This window comes from Castor canadensis, chromosome 15, assembly GCF_047511655.1.
Source record: "Castor canadensis chromosome 15, mCasCan1.hap1v2, whole genome shotgun sequence".
Classification (NCBI taxonomy): domain Eukaryota; kingdom Metazoa; phylum Chordata; class Mammalia; order Rodentia; family Castoridae; genus Castor; species Castor canadensis.
Window position 1 is genome coordinate 28,678,854 of NC_133400.1, and position 18,557 is coordinate 28,697,410.

General features: G+C 47.3%; 2 protein-coding genes and 1 long non-coding RNA gene across 15 annotated transcripts in view; 1 reads left to right on the forward strand and 2 right to left on the reverse strand.

Annotated features, from left to right (window-relative positions):
* Slc12a3 (solute carrier family 12 member 3) overlaps positions 1-892 on the reverse strand; it is a 30,255-nt gene extending 29,363 nt beyond the window's left edge. For 2 of the 5 annotated variants that reach the window (XM_074055964.1, XM_074055967.1), the window contains exon 1: positions 501-892. In XM_074055964.1, coding sequence (XP_073912065.1) covers positions 501-782 — 282 coding nt within the window. In that variant the 5' untranslated portion in view covers positions 783-892. The remainder of the gene's footprint in view (positions 1-500) is intronic. The other 3 variants (XM_074055966.1, XM_074055963.1, XM_074055965.1) reach the window with 3 other exon arrangements.
* LOC141417408 (uncharacterized) lies at positions 526-15,831 on the forward strand. Of its 7 annotated transcripts, none has more exons than XR_012441962.1 (5): positions 526-1,097; positions 2,426-2,572; positions 2,749-4,253; positions 4,418-4,550; positions 5,417-12,597. It is a non-coding gene; the product is annotated as an uncharacterized lncRNA (long non-coding RNA). The 7 variants fall into 7 exon arrangements; XR_012441960.1 differs by having other exon boundaries at positions 527-1,097; positions 2,704-4,253; XR_012441959.1 differs by having other exon boundaries at positions 528-1,097; positions 2,717-4,253.
* A 196-nt stretch (positions 15,832-16,027) lies between these two features.
* Nup93 (nucleoporin 93) overlaps positions 16,028-18,557 on the reverse strand; it is a 112,465-nt gene continuing 109,935 nt past the window's right edge. For all 3 annotated transcript variants that reach the window (XM_074055968.1, XM_074055969.1, XM_074055970.1), the window contains one exon: positions 16,028-16,291. In XM_074055968.1, the coding sequence (XP_073912069.1) occupies positions 16,181-16,291 (111 nt within the window). In that variant the 3' untranslated portion in view covers positions 16,028-16,180. The remainder of the gene's footprint in view (positions 16,292-18,557) is intronic.

Here is an 18,557-nt window from a genome sequence, read left to right on the forward strand (position 1 = left end):
TTTTTTTTCCTCCAAGTGACTGCAGCCCACCACGCAACAGCCAGCCACATGTGGCCCTTGGGTCCAGGGTAGGGGATTGCCTTAAGGTAGAGGTTTAGCAAGTCTTGGCTCCAAAACTAAGACTGATTCTGCCCTGTTGTCAGATGGAGTTCAGCCCCAGCCCTCTACCCTTCACAGTCCAACCTCCTAGGCAGCAAAGCTAGCGAGGTCCTCTCCTCCCCATCTCTTTTGGGGGTGTACAACCTTGGCTTGCATGCCCCCACCAAGCAGAAGCGCATTTCCTCTCTGAGCAGCCCACTCAAACTTTGTGCTGCTAGTGGCTGGACTAAGCATCACAATGTATGCTTGAAGCTCCTATTTCATTTGGGCCCTGCAATCCTTGAGGAGGACATTTGTCCATCTCCAGTGGCTGGGTGACAGAACCAAGGCTCAGAGATGTTAGGTAACTGGGTTGTGCTCACACAGCAGGGAAGTGGCCAGTTTTCTGAGATGGTACTTACCTTGAGGAAGGAATGCAGGTCTGCCAATGTGGGCCTCATCTTTCGGGGCTCACCAGGAAGGGCACTATTAGCATAGTGATCATAGGCAGGCACCACATCGATGGTGTTGTAACCAAAGGTGCGCATGTATAACGTGCTGCCGTGGGTCAGGTGGCTGGGGTGGCTGCTGTCATAGACAGCTGGTGATGGAGGCTCATCAGCCCCCCTCAGCGTGCTGATGGTAAAGCGCCCACTACACAGAGCAAGGTCCCCAGGTGTCTCTGCCACAGGCAGCTCTGCCATTATGGCTCTGGGTGTCAAGGGAGGGGGTCAGGGTCGGCAAGGACACATAGGGTGGCTTTATAGGCCGAGCCTACAGCAAGGAGAAGGCGGGAGGTTGGCCCAAACCGCCCACAGCTGGTAAGCAGGGTCCTGGACAGGGTGGGAGGTGGAGTGTGTGAGCTCTGCTGTCCTGCCCCCATTTATTTGATCATTGACATATGGTCACTTTGGACCAGGAAGGCCACAGCTAGGCTGAGTCCTGTGATGGCTCTTCTGAGCTCACAGCCAGGACCCAGGAAGAAGTCACCAAGAGGATCCTGAGGGACCCCATCCAAGGCAAGTTCACAAGCCTCTCATTGCAGTAGAGAATATTTCCTTTTATTTTTATTTACTTTGCAGTTTTAATAGATGAGTGGTATGACATTTTAAAAGACAAACATATTTGTAAAAAAGGAAGTCCCTTGTTCCAGCCTCTGTCCCTCAGTGTCTTGGTGCTCTTTCAGACAAATCTTAATGTATGTAAGCCATGACGACAAGTGGCCCCAAACCACATCTGCAACCACCCCTGGACAGACAAGCCATGAGGGCTCGTGGCTGGCAGAAGCCTCCAGGACCACCTGGCATCATGCCCCATGCAAGCTGTCCTTCCCCAGTCTCTGTCTGCAAGACTGGGGGTTGTGGGCTCCCATGTGGGAGGCCCTGTCCACTTTTGCTAGCACCTTCAGGCCACATCTTGAATGCATAGTAGCAATGAGAGTAGACTTTGGCCTCCAGAGGCACCTAAACCACTGCTGGGGACAGTAGTTGAAATTTGTGTTGCTGGAGTATATGAAAGGGTCCTCAGCAATGGAGACATGTCTCTCCAGCCACCATGAGGGCTCTCAGTGTCAGCCCCTAAGCTAATGACCTCTTGGGTGGCCACCTTCCTCCCATGAGGCAAGTGTAATGCCTGATCACTGATGGCTGTGGGATACAAAGATCTGGCACCCTGTCCCACATCTGAAGGGCCAGATTTAGAGTCCCCCAAGGCCTGGCGTCTATACCGCAACCCACGTCTCCCTCTGCCCAGGGCTGCTCCTTCCTTTCCAGCCTGAGGTACCTCCCTCTCTGAGTAGCTCACAAGAAAGTCACTCAAATAATGAGACCCTCTAAGAATTGCTTTAAAAATGAGGAGAGAGGAGATAAGAAAGAGTAATAGAGGGGATGAATTTGATCAAAGTACATTATATGCATGCATGGACATATCACAGTAAAGCCCCTTTGTACAATTAATTTACACAATTTTTTTAAAAAGGAAATGACTAATATCTTTTCACCTGTCCAATAAACTTTTACTCACCACCCCCATATGTGGGTAGAGGTGGGAGTCAGGGCTGCACACAGGGCATCTTGCCTATGTTCACTGTGCTGCAGTTAGTGGGGACCACACGTGGAGACAGTCAGTCATGCAGCAAGGACGACATGGGGGAGAGACAGGAGGGACAGGAGGAGCAGGGTGTGGACAGTCCTGGAGGACGCAGCTTTGACCTGTGTTGCTTCTCCTGGAGTCAGGGGATGGAAGGAGGTCAGAAGACCACTGCTTCATCTGGGCAGCTGAATTCAGCTTCTGCTCGGGCTCAGGTCACCCTCCAAAGGAAGATGGACATGTTTTCTCTCTCTCCCAGCCCTGATTTGAAGTCCACACAAATTCCCCAGAGGACCTGCTCCAGTGTGGCCTCCAATATGGAGTCAACGTCAGTTGGCCGGAGTTTACAGAGGCCCAGCTGGCTCATGCTGTCCCTTGCTACCCTGAGCCAGAGGGGCCAGGACAGGTATGTATCCCCTAGAGGGCAGACAGAAGGGGCAGATGGAAAGACTCAGACTGGGTTAGAGCAGCAAACTATGAGAAAGTCCCTGACTTGGAGTCCCACAAAAGTGCAGACAAGCACTCATACCTCCTCAGTGCATTTTTCTAGGGAGGGGACATAAATGTCACCTAACTTACTAGAAGAGAAGACCATGAAGGCTGTTCAGAGGGATCTGCCCTGTTCTGTTCAATGACAATTCCAAGCAAATAGAAAGCACAGAGGAGGTGCTCAGTAAACATGATTGAATGTATACTGAAAGGAGGGTGAAGTGGCTGCTGCAGACACCGTTGGCTGACAGAATTACCTGAGGGGTGCCAAGCCAAGTCTCTTCTGGTTCCCCCAGCCCAGAAGTCTGCCTCTGTTGGACATTAAGAGGTAAGCTGCAGAAAACTAGAGCTTGGTGACAACCCCAAAAGGTTGTCATCACTGTACGTACCTCAGTTTGTATCTTTACCATATGTTCATTTTCAAAGACTCCTCAGGGCTCTTCTGATCACACCTAGGCCCACCTGTCCCTTCCTCCCTGGGTCCACAGTCCCCCCCGCCCCCCCAGCAGTGCCAGCTGAAAGCTGGAAGGCAAGGATTCCAGGCCAGAGACTTCATGACCTCACCTCAGTCAGGGTTAATTTCCCTCCTCTCCCCCTCCTCTGCAGGCTCAGTTAGCCATGGATTGGGGAGGGGGGATTCTTCCTATAGAGTTACTCATTCCCTCCTCCATGGCCCTCAGGGAAGATCATATCATTCCTGGCTCTTAAACTGCCTGTTGACTGGCAAAAATCACAGCTGGCCAACACCCTGTACGCCATTCCTACACACCCTGTTCCTGGCAGTGGTGGAAAATTCCTGATTAGGATCTCAGGAGAGGAAGGGGCCAGGGCTGGTTTCCAGCAACACTGGGGCTATAGGTGGAGTAATAGGCCATGAATTTGATGGATGACCTTGAGCAAGTCACTTTCTCCTCCCTCCAAACAACCTGGCTTATGTCAGCTGTAAAGGTGAGCATGTACTGCTTCCAGAACCCTCTCCTGCACTCCTGCATCTCCCTGGGGTAGGATGGGGTTTAAGCAGCACCCCTCAAAAGAATTATCAACAGCACAAGCTAAAGGGACTGACACCTTGTCCCTAAGCACAGACCCAGAGAAAGGGAATTCTTGAAACTGGATGGAATGTAGTCAGAGATTAAATTTCATCAGAGATTCCTTGTACTCTGTGCAGTCTCAAGAGTTTCAGTTCTGTTGGTTTCTGGGGGACTTGGAGCAAGTCATCTGACTGGATGAGTCTGTTTCCACAGCAGGAGCAAGACAAAAATGACACCTACACCTGCTAGAGCCAGGCACCTCCTGCCTATCTGCTGTTGGGCCCTGGCTAAGTGATGCCTTTTGTTCCCCTGGCTCTCAGGAGGAACAAGGCAGCCAGAGATGGGAAAGACTCAGTGGCCAGGAAACTCCCTGGGAACTGAAGCAGTGAAGATAAGAGGGCCTGTTGCAACCTTCAGGTCTTGTCTGCATGGCACAAAAGCACATCAGCATTTATTGAGCTCCTCCTGTGTACCACACCAGGCCCTGCAACTCCCAGCCTGGCCTGGCAGATAAACCAGCAAGGAGACCATGCAGCCGCAGCCAGCCAGCAGAGGGAGGCTGCCCAGGTGCAGAAGTGGTGGGGAGGGGGAGTTGGGGAAAGGCCAGGCCTTGCTGCGGAAGAGGTGGGTGGGGCTGGAGCAACCAGTGCTGTGGGCTGGGAGAGAGGGAAGAAAGGTGGGACAAGGCTGAAAGGGGTCTGATTGTTTCTTCATTCCACCACATTTATTAGGTGCCTACTACATACCATGTCCTGTGGTAGGCAAGGGAGGCCCACACAAAACAAAGATCCTGCCCTCCTGGGAGCTTACACTCTAGTGGGAAACACAAAAAACAAATAAGCAATTGCAACAGTACATTTTGTGGTAAGTGCTATTAAGAAAATAAAGCTTTTTATTAGGCAGAACATTCAGCCTGATGAAGAATTTAAGTTGAATACCCAGGATGAGGAACAGGGGCCACCCACATGTGAGCAGGTCTTACAGGGGTTTTAGACAGGGCTAAAGCATGTGCAAAGGCCCTGGGACAGGAGTGTGGCTTGGGATTCAAGAAGAGCAAGGAGGTGTGTGTGGCCCAGGAGGTGGGGTTTGATGAAAGAGGGAACATCCAGCCTTATAGGCCATGGTCATACGCTTCATATTCTGTTATGTGAGGGCCACATTGACATTTTTCAAAGACTACTTTGGCTGTGTGTAAGGGAGACCAGTCAGGGGCTGCCACATGTACACCATTGGGGTGGATAGTGAGGTACATTCTGAAGGCAGAGCTGGCACAGCTGACAGAGCCAGTACAGCACCCTGTGGCCAGGGTTTGTGGGGAGCAGGGAGGACTCCATGAGGGAAATGAGTGTGGTTTCTGAGCAAGGAATCCTGACAGGGAAGGCCTTCAGTGCCACAGTAGGGAGTCTGGCTTTTGTCCTGGGGTGTCAGGTCCCTGTGTTTCTGGAAAGCTGACCCCAGGCAGCAGTGGTGTGGTAAATAGTGTGAGCCCAAAAGCTGCGGAGCTGGGGAGGGCTGGGAAGGTGCTATGGCAATGGCCAGGCCAGAACAGATAACCATCCCAGCAATGAGCGTTAGGCTACTCTGACCACATACAGATTTGAGTTGCTAACCAGTGCTGATTCCGGGGCCCAATCTGGAGACTATATGGGCCTGGGTGGAGGAGGGGTGAGGGGCAGGCATTAGTATTTTTAAAACTTCCAAGGAGCTACAGAAAATCATCTTTCATCTAGTCATCCCTGCCCACCCTGTCCCTGAGTCCTGGCATCCGACTGTGTCCCACGAGGCTCGCCTGGAGAGGATGGGTATGATGCAACCCTGGTGTCGTGAAATAGCCGGGTAAGAGGATGCGCTGCTCGTCGGCCTGATTCACAACACCAGCTGCAGCAACAATACCAGAACTCGGCAGGCTTCCTCCTCAGTGCGTGGCTCCTGTGCTTTACAGTGCAAACTTCTTCCCCAGCCAGAGCACGGCTGCAACAGAAGCTGGGTCCCTGCCCTCTAGGGGCTCACAGACTTGATAACTGTGGGAAGAGACAAAACCCTACACAGTGCAGAACAGCAGTGGCAGAATCAGGTCTGGGAAGACCTGGAAAGCCAGACTCTGGGCTGCAACCTCTCCAGCAACCCGGGCCAAGCAACTAGGATTTCTCTGGAGCCGTGCAGAGCACGTGGGGTGTCTACTGTGATCCTGGTCCTTCTATCTGGACAATGCTCGAGTGGCTGGACACTAACGCACCTGGAAGTTACTGACATCAAAGCAAAAATGAAACCATGCATAAGGTAAAACATTTTTGTTAAAGGACTCCTAGCTCCTTTTTCTTCAAAGAACAGCCATAAAATCAAAACAAAAACCTGTTTAGCCTGCATTCCTTCCAGAAGTGATTACAGATATTAATAATGTATTAGATACAATGTGGCTATTTTGGAGGATATGCTGTCCTCAGGTGCATAGAGTTTGCCAGAGAAGGCAAGACCAACAACAGGCATGACTCAGGCATAAAGGAATAAATCCCTGGATAAAATGCTGAGTTCAGAAAAGGGATGGCTCCCTCTGGCAAGGACCGAGTGATGTGTGTGAAATAGCAGTTCAAATAAAGCACACACACGAAAGCAACTGGATTGGAGAGTCCAATCTTAGTTCAGAGCTTCCTGGAAACCAAGGCAAAACGTGGAATGATGATTACTAGTCACTGTTGGCTAACAGTGACACTTTTTTCCTCTCATTCTTTTCTCATAGGTCTCCATCAACCTTTTATACCTCCATCCAGGCTTAGCCATCATTTCCAAATAGGGCTATTCTGAACTCAGCCCTGATGCATCAACTGAGCAGAAATTCTCATAAAACTTCAGCTCTGCAGTAACATATGTTCCTACCCTGATGACTCTGTCAAGAGACTGAAGTATCAAACCCTTTATCTCCCTTAAAGCCTTTCAATTTTAAGTACACCTTTAACTTTTCTAACTTTATGGGAAACTTTTCTCTCTCCTTGGAAGCAGCATGGGAACAACAGTCATGTGCCCAAAGTTTGAGTTGCACAGGTGCATTTCTGAACCAGAACTCTTTAATGGACTCTTTTGGAACCCAGGAGCTCACAGCCTACTCTTGTGACAGGAACCAAGTGGGTCTTTAGCTTCATTATTTGACAAATGGAGATAATCCCACCCAGTTAGTGGGATTTTGTTGATCACCAGTAGGGACTTGTGAAAGGGGGCATTTCGGAAGACATTCATAGCACTCTGCAAAAAAATTGTTTAATATATTGGTCCCAGCTCTTTAGCTATCATGAAAGTGGCAGAAACCTTTATCCTTGACTAGTTTAAGGCAATGCCTTCTGGTAAAAGCAGTTACTAAGACTTCTTTTCCTTAAAAAAAACCAAAAAAACAAAAAAACAAACTTAAAAAAGGTTGGCTATGGGGAAGAATGGGGGCAACAGTAGCTTAGAGATCAGAAACCCAGAGAGAGTTGGCTCCAGTTGTTTGCAGTCATCAGAACTCAGGCATTGATGGGACACTGTATGCAAAAACAGAAAATGCTCAGAGAATTCTAGTTCAGTCAGTAGCTCTCACACATTGTCTGGTTGTCCCTTTCACCAGCCATTTGAAATGCTCTATTGTACTCAACTTCCCAAGCTCCTTAAAGACCTCTGCCAGGGGTCCCAGACCTCAAAAGAACTTTGCTCAGACTGCTTTATGTTACAGCAGGAAGAGGAGCTTCTGCTCTAGACTGGGTCCACAGCAGACTTTTGCACTCTGGCTTGGCTGGGTGCAGGTCCCGCAGGGTATGGAACCTCTGGCAGAGAGCTTAGGGACTGCTTGAGAAGTTTGGTTCTTTCCCCAGGGAGCTCAAACTTTGCAGCACCAGGCACTGAAGAGGGACAAGCCCCAATACAGGTACGCCAATGCAGAGCCAGGAAAAAGCATCTTTGGTTGGGGCTGGAGATGTTCACTCATTTGTGTTCTCCTGGAAAATGTGCCCCTGATGCCCATATGCACAGTGACACTACATCTGTTGTAGTCCTAAAACATCAAAAACCATATGGATGGCTGTTTTTGATCTTGGTGGAGACACAGTGAGCAAGTTGGCCCAGTTGGCCTTAGACTTGGTGTAATTTTTTTCCCTAACCAAGTAGAATTTTCATCTTCCTATGTTGTGCGTTGCAGATGCTCTGAGAACAGCTATGTTGGGGCACAGGGAAGGCTTTCTCCATTTGGAGAGGCCAGCATGCTATTTAGCATGCTGTCAAAACAAGGGTTCCTGACCCTGGCAGGCATGAAAATTGCCCAGAGAGCTTTGAAAAACATGAACCAGTGCCTAGACCTTCCCCAGGCCAAGGAAGTCAGCAGCTCAGTCAGGGCCTGGAGATCAGAACAGTCAGGAGCATCCAGGTGGTTCTACGATGTCACCAGGGCTGGAGGAAAGCACACATGTTGGCTAAGGCTGTGCATAGCCCAGAAGCTGACTCTTCTGGATAAACGGAATGCTGATTTAGTTTTTAAAAGGGTACCTCTCATGCTACAAAACACTTTTTTTTTTTTTTTGGGTGGTAGTGGGGGTTGAACTCAGGGCCTCATGCTTATTAGGCAGGCACTCTACCACTTAAGCCACACTGCCAGCCCTGTAGGGTTTTGAAGAGTTTTCTCCTGGTTAGAAGCCTAGAAACAAACAAGTCACCAGCCCTTTGTGCTGGACTCACTATTCCAGGGCAAGAGGCAACTTTGAAATTGTGCTTACACAGCAATGTGTGCCCTTAAATCAAATACCCTGACTTATGTCTCTGCCTCACAGATCACTTCCCCACCCAAGATGCCCACCTGGCCCTGATGTACTCACCTCTTGAGCAAGTGAGTGCCCTACAGTCAGTATTCTGCTTGGTCAGAGAAGGGCTGAATACAAGGCCTGTGACTTCTGGCAGGCCTCAACTCACCTAAGTCCTGCTATTTCTCCTGTTTCAATATTGTAGGAAAGATGTACAACTGCCCCTACACCACTGGGCATAAGAAGCAGGCCAAATGGGACCAGGTCAAAAGGTGGCCTGGGGTTCACTGCATCTGACCTAGCTAGATGGCCACACCCCCAGGATGCTTTTATCTCTGCAGGTCTGCATTCTGGTAGCATGCAGATGGCTCTTGCATCCACCACCCTCTGACAGCCCTGCCATCGGCCTTCCTCTTTATTTGTCCCTTTCTTGTGGCATTTCTTAAGGCCCCTTACTTTATCACAGTATGCCTGTGTGTATGTATTTATCTCTTTTCCCTACCTTCATTTTGAGTCTCAGAAAAAAGGGCTGTGCCTCAACCTTAGAAATCATACCATGGTGCATAGCCCTATAGCCCCCAGGGGGGTTGCTGAATGAGTAAGTGAAGCCAAGGAGGACAACTTCATTTTAAAGGAAGAGTCCCTTACTGTTACCTACCTGAGGAAAATGTAAGCTTCCTGAGGGCAGTTATCTCCATTTAGTTCACCACTGTGTCTCCAGTCTCCTAGGACAACGTCTGGCATAGGATAGGCCCTAAAATATTTATTGAGTTGTATTCTCCAATAAGCAGTCACTGAATAAGCAGGAACCACAAGATGAACTTGACACATCAATGTCTGTCCTTCAATAGCAAATTTTTGGTCTACCAGCTTTGATCAATTTTGTCTCTTGCCAACAAATAAATAAATGAATGGAGGAGGAAGAAGAGGAGGAGGAGGAGAAGAAATCCTTGATGTGGGGTAACTGAGTATACCTGCACCCATGTGAAAAACTGTTGTGATAGGCAGAAGGCAAATGGCAGATGGGTCTATCACCCTAGACCCATCTAAATGATGGAGGGAAGAAAGGGACCCAAATTAACTTTTACCAGGGTTGAAGGCCTACTATGTGAGACTGGACAGGTGATTTATATAAATCAACCTTATCTTCCTAGTATCCAAGGGGGTACGAGTTGGTGTCTGATTTCTCAGGAGCAAATGCTTGCCCCTGGGGTGCATGATCACCAGGCAGTGAAGAGGGGATTTTAACCAATTCCCAGTCTAGCTCTGAGGCTGCAGTGGGTGGTCTCCTGCTGCAGCTCTGGGGCTTCTGCGGCTGCTGCCAGCCCAGGATATGCTTGTTGGTCTGGCAGAGCTCTGTGCTGCCAGAGCCTGCGGTCTCAAGCTGCTCCTTAAGTACTCCTCATTCCTCCCTCCCCCATCTTGCTGAGATCTTCACTTTCAGAATTTCATTTTCACAGTCTGAAATTCTTTTGCAGCTGTGCTTTCTAATGTTAATGACTGTGGCTGCCACCAGAGGGCCACACCCCACATATCTGTTTTCTAGGAAACAAAGTGCCACTTGGTTTGCTTTAAATTTTCTTAAAACTACCAGCTGGCTGACCTGCAGACTGATGGGCAGGAAAGCTCACACCAGAGACCCACCCGAATGTGGGAGGGTCAGTGGTGGTGAGGGCGATATGTTGATATGTCTGGGTAAGGCACTGCTGGGGAAGAAGGCATGTGGGGCAGCTAAGGAAAAGGAATTTCCTTTCTCCAGCACTGCCAGCAGAAGCATCCCCAGGCTGGTGGCTCATGCTTGTAATCCTAGCTATCAGAAGGCAAATAGTCCATGAGACCCTATCTGGAAAAACCCTTCACAAAAAAGGGCTGGTGAATGCCTCAAGGTGTAGACTCAGTTCAAATACTAGTATTGGGGGCGGGGGGCAGTGAAGGAAGTAAGGGAAGCATCCCCAGGCTCTGGGGCCTCACTTCCCATCAACAGTCCTATTTCTCTGTGGCTGCTTGCTTCCAGGAAACCTGGCCATTTCCAAGCAACAGCTGGACAGCCACTCACATTGGTGATCAACGGCCCTTCCCCAATAGCTGGGACCACAGTCAGGTACCACCTTTCCCAGTTCTGGGAGGCATTTTGATGTCTACTGTGTAAATTCAGAAAGAATCCTCACTTGGGTTGTGGCTCAATCACAAGGCCCACTGTTCAAACCCCAGTGCCACCACTGCGGGGGGAAAATAAAATTGCCAAGTACTGGTGGCTCATGCCTGTAATCTTATCTACTTGGAAGCTGAAATTAAGAGGACCTCGGTTGTCGGCTGGCCTGGCCAAACAGTTCACATGACCCCATCTCTAGAATTCAGAGCAAAATGGACTGGAGGTGTGGCTCAAGTGGTGGAGTGCCTGCTTTGCAAGTGTGAAGCCCTAAATTCAAACCCCAGACCCACCAAAAAAACAAACAAACAAAAAATCCTCACTCCACTGAAAAGCCAGCAGCTCTAAGAAACCTAGCAAAACAAGGCAACCTTAGCCCCACCCACCACTAATAGCACCTACCCTCTCAATGGCTACAGACCCACCAACCGAGCTCCAAGAGGTACTAGAGTCCAGAGACCATCAAACCTCCAAAGGGTATAAGGGCACTTGTATGGGGTCAGGATATAGCCTCCCAGAGACCCACCCAAGCTGAGGGTTCCATACAAAGGGAATGGGAATTTTTCTGTGTAAATCCTTCAGGAAGAAGACACTGGAACCCCATCACTTCTCATTAGGGCTTGGGCCTCAGTGTGTGTGGGGGGGAGGGCAGCAAGCATGAATATCACCACTGTCACCAACCCAGCCATTTTTGTATGGCTGTCAACCCAGGTAGACACTGTTCAAAAGAACAGGAGACACCTATCCCATGGCCAGGCACAAGCTTCTCCGGCCATTCAACCAACATAATCCCAATCCCCCTTCCTACCTCCTCTTCTGCAAGGCCAATTATTGACTCTCAACCCCCAACCCCCATTTAAAATGTTTTCCAAGGGCTGGAGGTACACCTCAAGTTGTAGAGCACCTGCCTAGCAAGCATAAGGCCCCGAGTTCAAACATCATTACCACAAAAAAAAAAAAAAAAAAAAATTCCACTGACTACTCCCAGCTCAGAATGCATGCCAGCCACATGCTTCTGATTTAAGGTCCCATCACATCTCTACTCAGAATCTGATCTTCTCCAGACCCCAGCCAGGGGGCTGAATACTGAGGCTGGCCAGGGAGTGGGGAGAGCAGGACTTCAGAACTGGGGTGGGAGTCCTATATTTACAGAGGCCTCTGGGACTTTGCAGGCCCAGAGACCTGGCTCAGCTACCCTCAGAGAATGGGAGAGGTCCTTCTGTTGTCTTCTGAGGAGCCCTAGGCTGTCCTCAGCTAAGGATATGCCCAGGAAAGGAAGCTCGAGAAGTTTCTGTTCCACTGGATGACTGACCAAAGGGAGCACAAGACACTTTGGGAGAACATTCAGAAATTTACTGGCTATAGACAAGGTGGTGGTGAAGGAACCACCCTAAACAGAGTAAACACAGAAGTTACCGTACAGAAAGGAACACACAGAACACATATACTGACTCCCACCCTATCCTCTATCCCCATAAACACAACACTGAGTGACAATGTCAGGAAAGCACAGGCGAAAGAAGACACTCAACTAAATAAAGCAAAGCATATCTCCCACCACATTTCTAACACGAATTACTGATCAAGTGAGAAAAGGCTATGCTTTGCCCCTTTCCCTTTTTTACAGCACATATGGTATTTGAAATCTCTGACAAGAAAGCATCCTATAGATGGCAACAGCTGAGGTTAAACCAGGGTCCACAATTATCCCATTCAGTATGCCTACCTGGGTCTTCAAAACTGAATTCTAGTTACTGTCCTCTCAAGTGACTCAGACCTCACTGTCATTTCCACTGCTCCAGAAGAGCAAGAAGTGCAACAAATCAGGATAATCCAACTTAGCTGGAGGGTTCTAGCAGCCTGGGCCAGACCCCACGACCTCTAGGCAGTAAGTGACAGCAGAGGCAAACTTAAGAGGATAGCTAGATAAAATGGATATACTTACACCAAGAATTTCTTGTTTATTTGAACTTCAAAGTTAACTATGTGTCCTTTATTGCCTAAATCTGGCCTGAATGAGGGGCCATGCAAATCTGGGTGCCGCCTAGGAGCCTGGGCAGGTCTGCTGGCACCCAAGGGCTATAGCACATCTGTCTCTGAGGCCAGATGCCCCTCTAGGATCATTAGTGATCCCCACTTCCTACTCAAACAGAAGCCCATGTCTAAGGCAAACTTTTTCTTTTGGTGGTACTGGGGTTTGAACTCAAAGTCCTGAGTTTGCTAGGCAAGTGCTCTACCACTTGAGTCATGCCCCAGCTCTTTTCACTTTAGTTATTTTTTGGATAAGGTTTTGAGTTTTTGCCCAGAGCTGGCCTTGGATTACCATCCTTCTACCTATGTTTCTTGAGTAGCTGGAATTACAGATGTGTTCCACCATGCCCTAAGGCAAACACTTTCACCCTCCTCCTCCCTAAGAAATACATGTTCAAGGGCAAAGCAGAGTGTATAGAGCATGCCAGTGCAATGCTGGGTTTCTGCCAGCACTACTCCTCTCTTCTGGCTAAAGATCTGGCTTTTATTATTAACAGTAAATCAAATTTCCATTCCTTCCTCTTCTATATTTTCCTGTTGCTTATGCAGCTCAGAAAGTTTACATCTTTGAAGGATCAGCCCTGACTTTCATCTGACCCTGGGATATACTCCTCTCCTTGGCCTTTCAGACTGGATGCCTGTTAAGGGCCCCAAAGAAGCTGAAACACAATTTGAATCCAGGTACCTGGAGCTGGTTTGAAGACTGTGGAAGGGTGTGATTGCTCTTGGAGGACAAAGCATGTGCTCACTCAAACATCTTCAAAGCAAGGAGGGTATGCAAGAGAAGTGTGTTTTGAAAAGCAAAGTTTGGACAAAAAACCTTCGTCCTTTCCAGGTTAATGCCAGAGCCAAGAGTATTTCCACTCAGGTGATCTTGGTAAAAAGAAAAGTAGAAGCACCCACTTTCTTAGACTTAAGAACAACTCTGCAATGAGGACAGGGCTTGATTTACCTTGGACACCTCCAGCACAGGTAAGGCTTTGTACATGTCTGCTGAACTTAACTCTGGCTGACACATATGCACATGTGGCTACTTAGCCAGTCACAATCTACATGCAAAATACAGCAAGGAGAAGGAGAGATCATTTGAAATTTCTTTTCTGAACATTCTAGCTAATAGTTTTAAGCTTTCTTCCACTGCTCTTCTCAGTTAGAATCAAGTGGCAAGAAGATTTACTTTCCTCCTGTCCCTTCTCTGTGAGAAACACTAATACACACAGAGCATATGAAACTGTCAGAAGACGGGCTGGAGATGGGGCAACTTCTAAAATCAGTCTGGAAGAATTAGGAATACTGAGTAGTTAGGACCCTGAAAACAGTCTCATTTTCCTCCAGAATTCTAGACCATTCCATTTTCATAAATTGTTGACTATTTCCTGATATTCCTGAAATGCAGGTGCAAAAGGCCTATTGTATTGATGTAAAATGCACAGTCCCACAAATACCTAACAATCTAGACAAAGGTTCTAATTGCCCAATGGAAAACCTAGCCAGTGGTGCTCCAGTCTAGAGAGGCAGGATGCTGGCTCATGTAATTGCTGAATTAGTCTTAAAGGCTTGGGCCAGGAATATTTACTCAACCAGAACAGGCACAGATCAAAGTCCAAAGGGAGAACAGACTGCAGCTTTGTTTTTTAAATCAACAAATGCTGGACACTGTGGAAGGGCCCATAATTCTTTGCTTAAAGAACCCTAAACCCTACAACTTAAAATGAGGCATCAAAAGAATAACCAAGGCTGCCAAACTGCCAGTAAGACTCTAATTAAATTGTAAGCATAGGAGTGATACAACCAAAGGTCTAGTACTGGTTCCCCTTCACTTTTCCCTTTGAGATTGGGCAGCAAGTTTATTTTTTAAAAAGATTAAAGATGCAGAACAGGTGACATCAAATCTCCTGTGCAATTCTCCTACCTGACACAGGGAAAGACAAATCCACAATGAACTCTCATGGGCTGATACAGAAGAGGTGAGACAGGGAGCAAGTGTATATTTAAGTAACTTGGGTGGTCTCTCTTTTATGGCACTGTTATGTTTCTATCTGGAAGTAAGTCAATGTTAAGAAAACAAGACATGCAGTTATCCTCTATGAAAAGCCTAGAGCACTCTTGTGAAAGGACAGTGAAACAAACCAGAGCATACAAGCAGGGCACAATGTGTTCAATCAGGTCCCCTACAGGGCTCATCTTTCCAGATTTTGCAGTAAAGCTTAACTGAAGGTAGCACTCCAGGATGCCAAGATGAGACCAGAGGAGGAAGGCAAAACACAGCCCTGCTGATCAGGCTACACCCTTGATACAATATGGAATCCAACAGATGAGTAGCAGATGATCCCCTTCTCTACAGATTAGCTCTTTACCAAAAGGAGAGGTAACAACCATTTGAACAACTGCAGGGTAGCGAGGGTGACCATATCCTGTGACGAGAGATGTCCCCCTAGAAACAAAAGCACCTTTGGAGACCCTTTGGGAAAGAATGAACCTGAAGACTGGCTCGTCAACCTGGCAGAGCAGACCCTGCTCACGGCCCCCCACCCCAGCTGGCCCATTGAGGAATGAACCCCTGCCCTCATTTCCTCTCCAGTTTAGTTCAGGGCTTTGGGACTAATGGTAGGAGAAATTGAGCCAATGATGATGACAGCTATTGTTCAGGAACCAATTACGCACAGAGTGGATGCCGTAGTGGTGTCTGTATTCTGTGTATCAGACATACAGAATGTGCCCATGAGCTTGCCTGGCCAGTCATCTTCATCAGAGCAGAAAAGGGAAAGGGACAATCCAAAGCAGACGAACTGACTGCCACAGAAGGAACAGAGGGGCTTAAAAGTCCTTAATAAGAGTGAACAAGCCCGATCTGTCAGCTCTCGGAGGAGCAGATCCAGGAGTGAAGCAGCAAAGCTTACCTGTCCTCAAGCTTGAGTGGGGCATCTGCCCCTTATTTCTTACAGTGTTTCTAGGCCTGGCTTTGACCTCCAGTAGGATTTCAACAGAACAGCAAACTAATTAGTCCTGAAATCAGAGTAGGTGATTTAAGGGATGGTCTTGGACACCCTGAATACCACAAGCACACCAGAGAAGCAAGAGGATATGCAATACTTAATAATTCACACAAATCCTAAATCACCAAAGGCTGAGGCTGGCTTTCACACTCAAAGAGAAAAGTGAAAATAAGCTGTGACTCTGTTATATGGACTATTTTATCTTAATAAAAGTAACTCCCAAAGGCTTGGTTTCCTTGTGGGTATTTTTTTTTTTTTTTAAATGATTCAAGGTCAGCTGAACCAAATTATAGATACCTACATTTTCTGGCCCCAAAACTAGTGATGGTATTTCCTCCCAATACACAAAAATTTAACAAAACTTTAAAGGAAAAGAAAAGAAAAAAAGAAAAGAATGTTGAAAAGAAATACAAATCAAAAAAATTTATTATTATTGACAAAAATACATAATATAAAAACAAAACACAACACAACAGAAACAAAACCAGAAACCCCACCCAGTGGCCCCTGTGCCTAATGTACTGACAATGTGCAGTCCCAGATGCCCCCAAAATATGGCACTTAATTCATGAGGACCTCCATCTGCACCAGCCTTGCATTGGTGTCCCCAGACGTCCGGTAGGGTATCATTCCAGCAAAGGTAATCAAGGCTCTGGCTTGACTTCGGAGTTGCTGAGAGAGGGAGCAAGAGAAGAAAACCAGTTAACTTTCAAGTCAGGGCAATACACTGAGAACCCCATCTATGTTTTTCCACTCTCTACCGTGGTGTCAGGGACAAATCCTGGTACACAGATAATAGTTATTACCTCTGCTGTCATATTCCTACAGTATGGTGCAAAGTTAGCAAAGCTTGTCCACTGGGTCCCCAGTTCCACAGGACATCTAAACCTTTCTATTAAGCAACAGGCTGATGGTCTGTCAGGCAAGCTGTCTCACCACAACACTTGACTAGTTTCTGATACGGCATGAGCTTCAGAAGTGCCTGCTCCAGTTTTCTAAGCCTCACTTCTAGCTGGTTTCTGTTCACCTGCCTCAATGGGGATCTGAGTTTCTGGAGCCCCATGAAACACCTACAATGCCAGAGGCAAGGGCTATGTGCAGTCCTGATCACCCTCTTCCTATCCTGTCTCCATTTTCCCTCCTCTTCTCCCTCCATAATATATGTGCTTGGCCCTCTCTTCCCAGGCAACAGATGTATCTAATTTCTAGATTATTCCTGGAGAGAAAAAAAAGATGACCATGTGTTTCCAGTAATAACAAAAAAGACAACCTTTACTCCAATTTCCAAGTGATAAATTATTAAATACAGAGTAAAGAAACTTAGGAGAATGGCTTCAGATAACTGCTGCAAAAGAAAGATTTTGGGTTCTGGGGCCTCAGGTTGTTCCATACTAAAGTATGCTGGATGCTTATACCAGCAAGAAAGGAAACCATACAGGCAGAGAAAGTCCACACCTTTCTGCACCAGTAACAAAACTTTCAGGGAAAACTCAAAGATTATTTACTAGGCTTACTTAAGGACTGGCCCAAAAAACTGAAAAGCAAATGCTTTTTTATCTGTTGTGTAAATAAGTTAGCAAGTATATGTCCTTATTCATGTTCTACAGAAAGAAATCTTACTTTGTGATGAGAATACTCATTGTATTTCTTTTAAAGGTGAATTAATGTACATAAGCTTTCATGCCTGATTTAGTTACTTTAAATGAGCTCTAGGGATGTTTAGGCAAAAGGCTCCCACTGGCAGTTTACTTTTGACCAGGAAACCACTTCTTGCACAGTTAACAGCGATATATAAGCTTCTCCTCAATTCTACCCATCCCTTCCTTTCTGGGGGAAAAAAAAAAACAAAAAACGGAGAACTGTAGACAGAAGGAAGACAGAAGAATGGCTTTATTCATGGTATGTGAATAAATAATAATAATAATAATAATAATAATTTGCTGTTCTGGGGGTCAAATTCAGGGCCTCACTCATGCTAGGCACATGCTTTCATTGCTCAGCTCCACTCCCACCTGGTATATGAAAGCTAAGTGCCTAAAAAGAGAGACTGAACCCCACACATAAGGTGCTTTCAGATGAGGGCAATGGCCTGCCAGAACTGACCTGTAAGGAGCACACAAAGGACCAGGACATGCTCCATCTCAGGATTCACTCTCAAAACATCACTGCACTGACTCCTGCTAAGGGGCAAGCACAGTGGGCCTACCTTTGGTAGGCTCTTGTCTGCTCAAGGGCAGGCACAGACCAGCCCATGCCTTGGTACCCACAGGGACCAGCTGACCACTCCAGTGGTTCACTCCTGAGCACTGTTACCCATTATCCTGAAGGTGAGCATTTCTGCCACCATTCACTAACAGAACTTCTGTAACTGACAGTGCCTATCGGGGCACCGTGGAGAGAGGTTAAGACATCCTTGGAGGCAGGACTGTTAGGGCTTCTTGACTGCCAAAATTAGGGTTGGTTGTTAGACACTGTCCTGGTAGTCAAAAATTAAGAGGGACAGGATGTGGGGTTCATACCTGTAATCCCAGCACTTGAAAGGTTGAGATAGGAGGATAAGAGAGTTTGAGGCCAGTCTGACTACATATTGAGACCTGGCCTTAAAAAAACAAGGGCTGGGGATGGAGCTCAGTAGCAGAGTGCCTGCTTAGCATGAGCAAGGCCCTGGGCTCCATCCCCAGCACTGCAAAAACAAAAGAATAAAAGGAAAAAAAATTAGTGTAAAAGTTAAGAGAAAGGCAATTTAAAAAGAAACTACCTGCCTCATGGTTTAAATAGGTCAAACAAACACCTCTGTTCTTTTGACAGATCAACTGGACATTTTCTGGGGGGGGGGGGCTCAGGGTCCTAATATTCCAGGACTCTGCTTGGCTCAGGCACTGATAGAAGCTCGTCAGTCTCAGACTCAGCTTTCAGACACTGTCTCTGCACCTGTCTA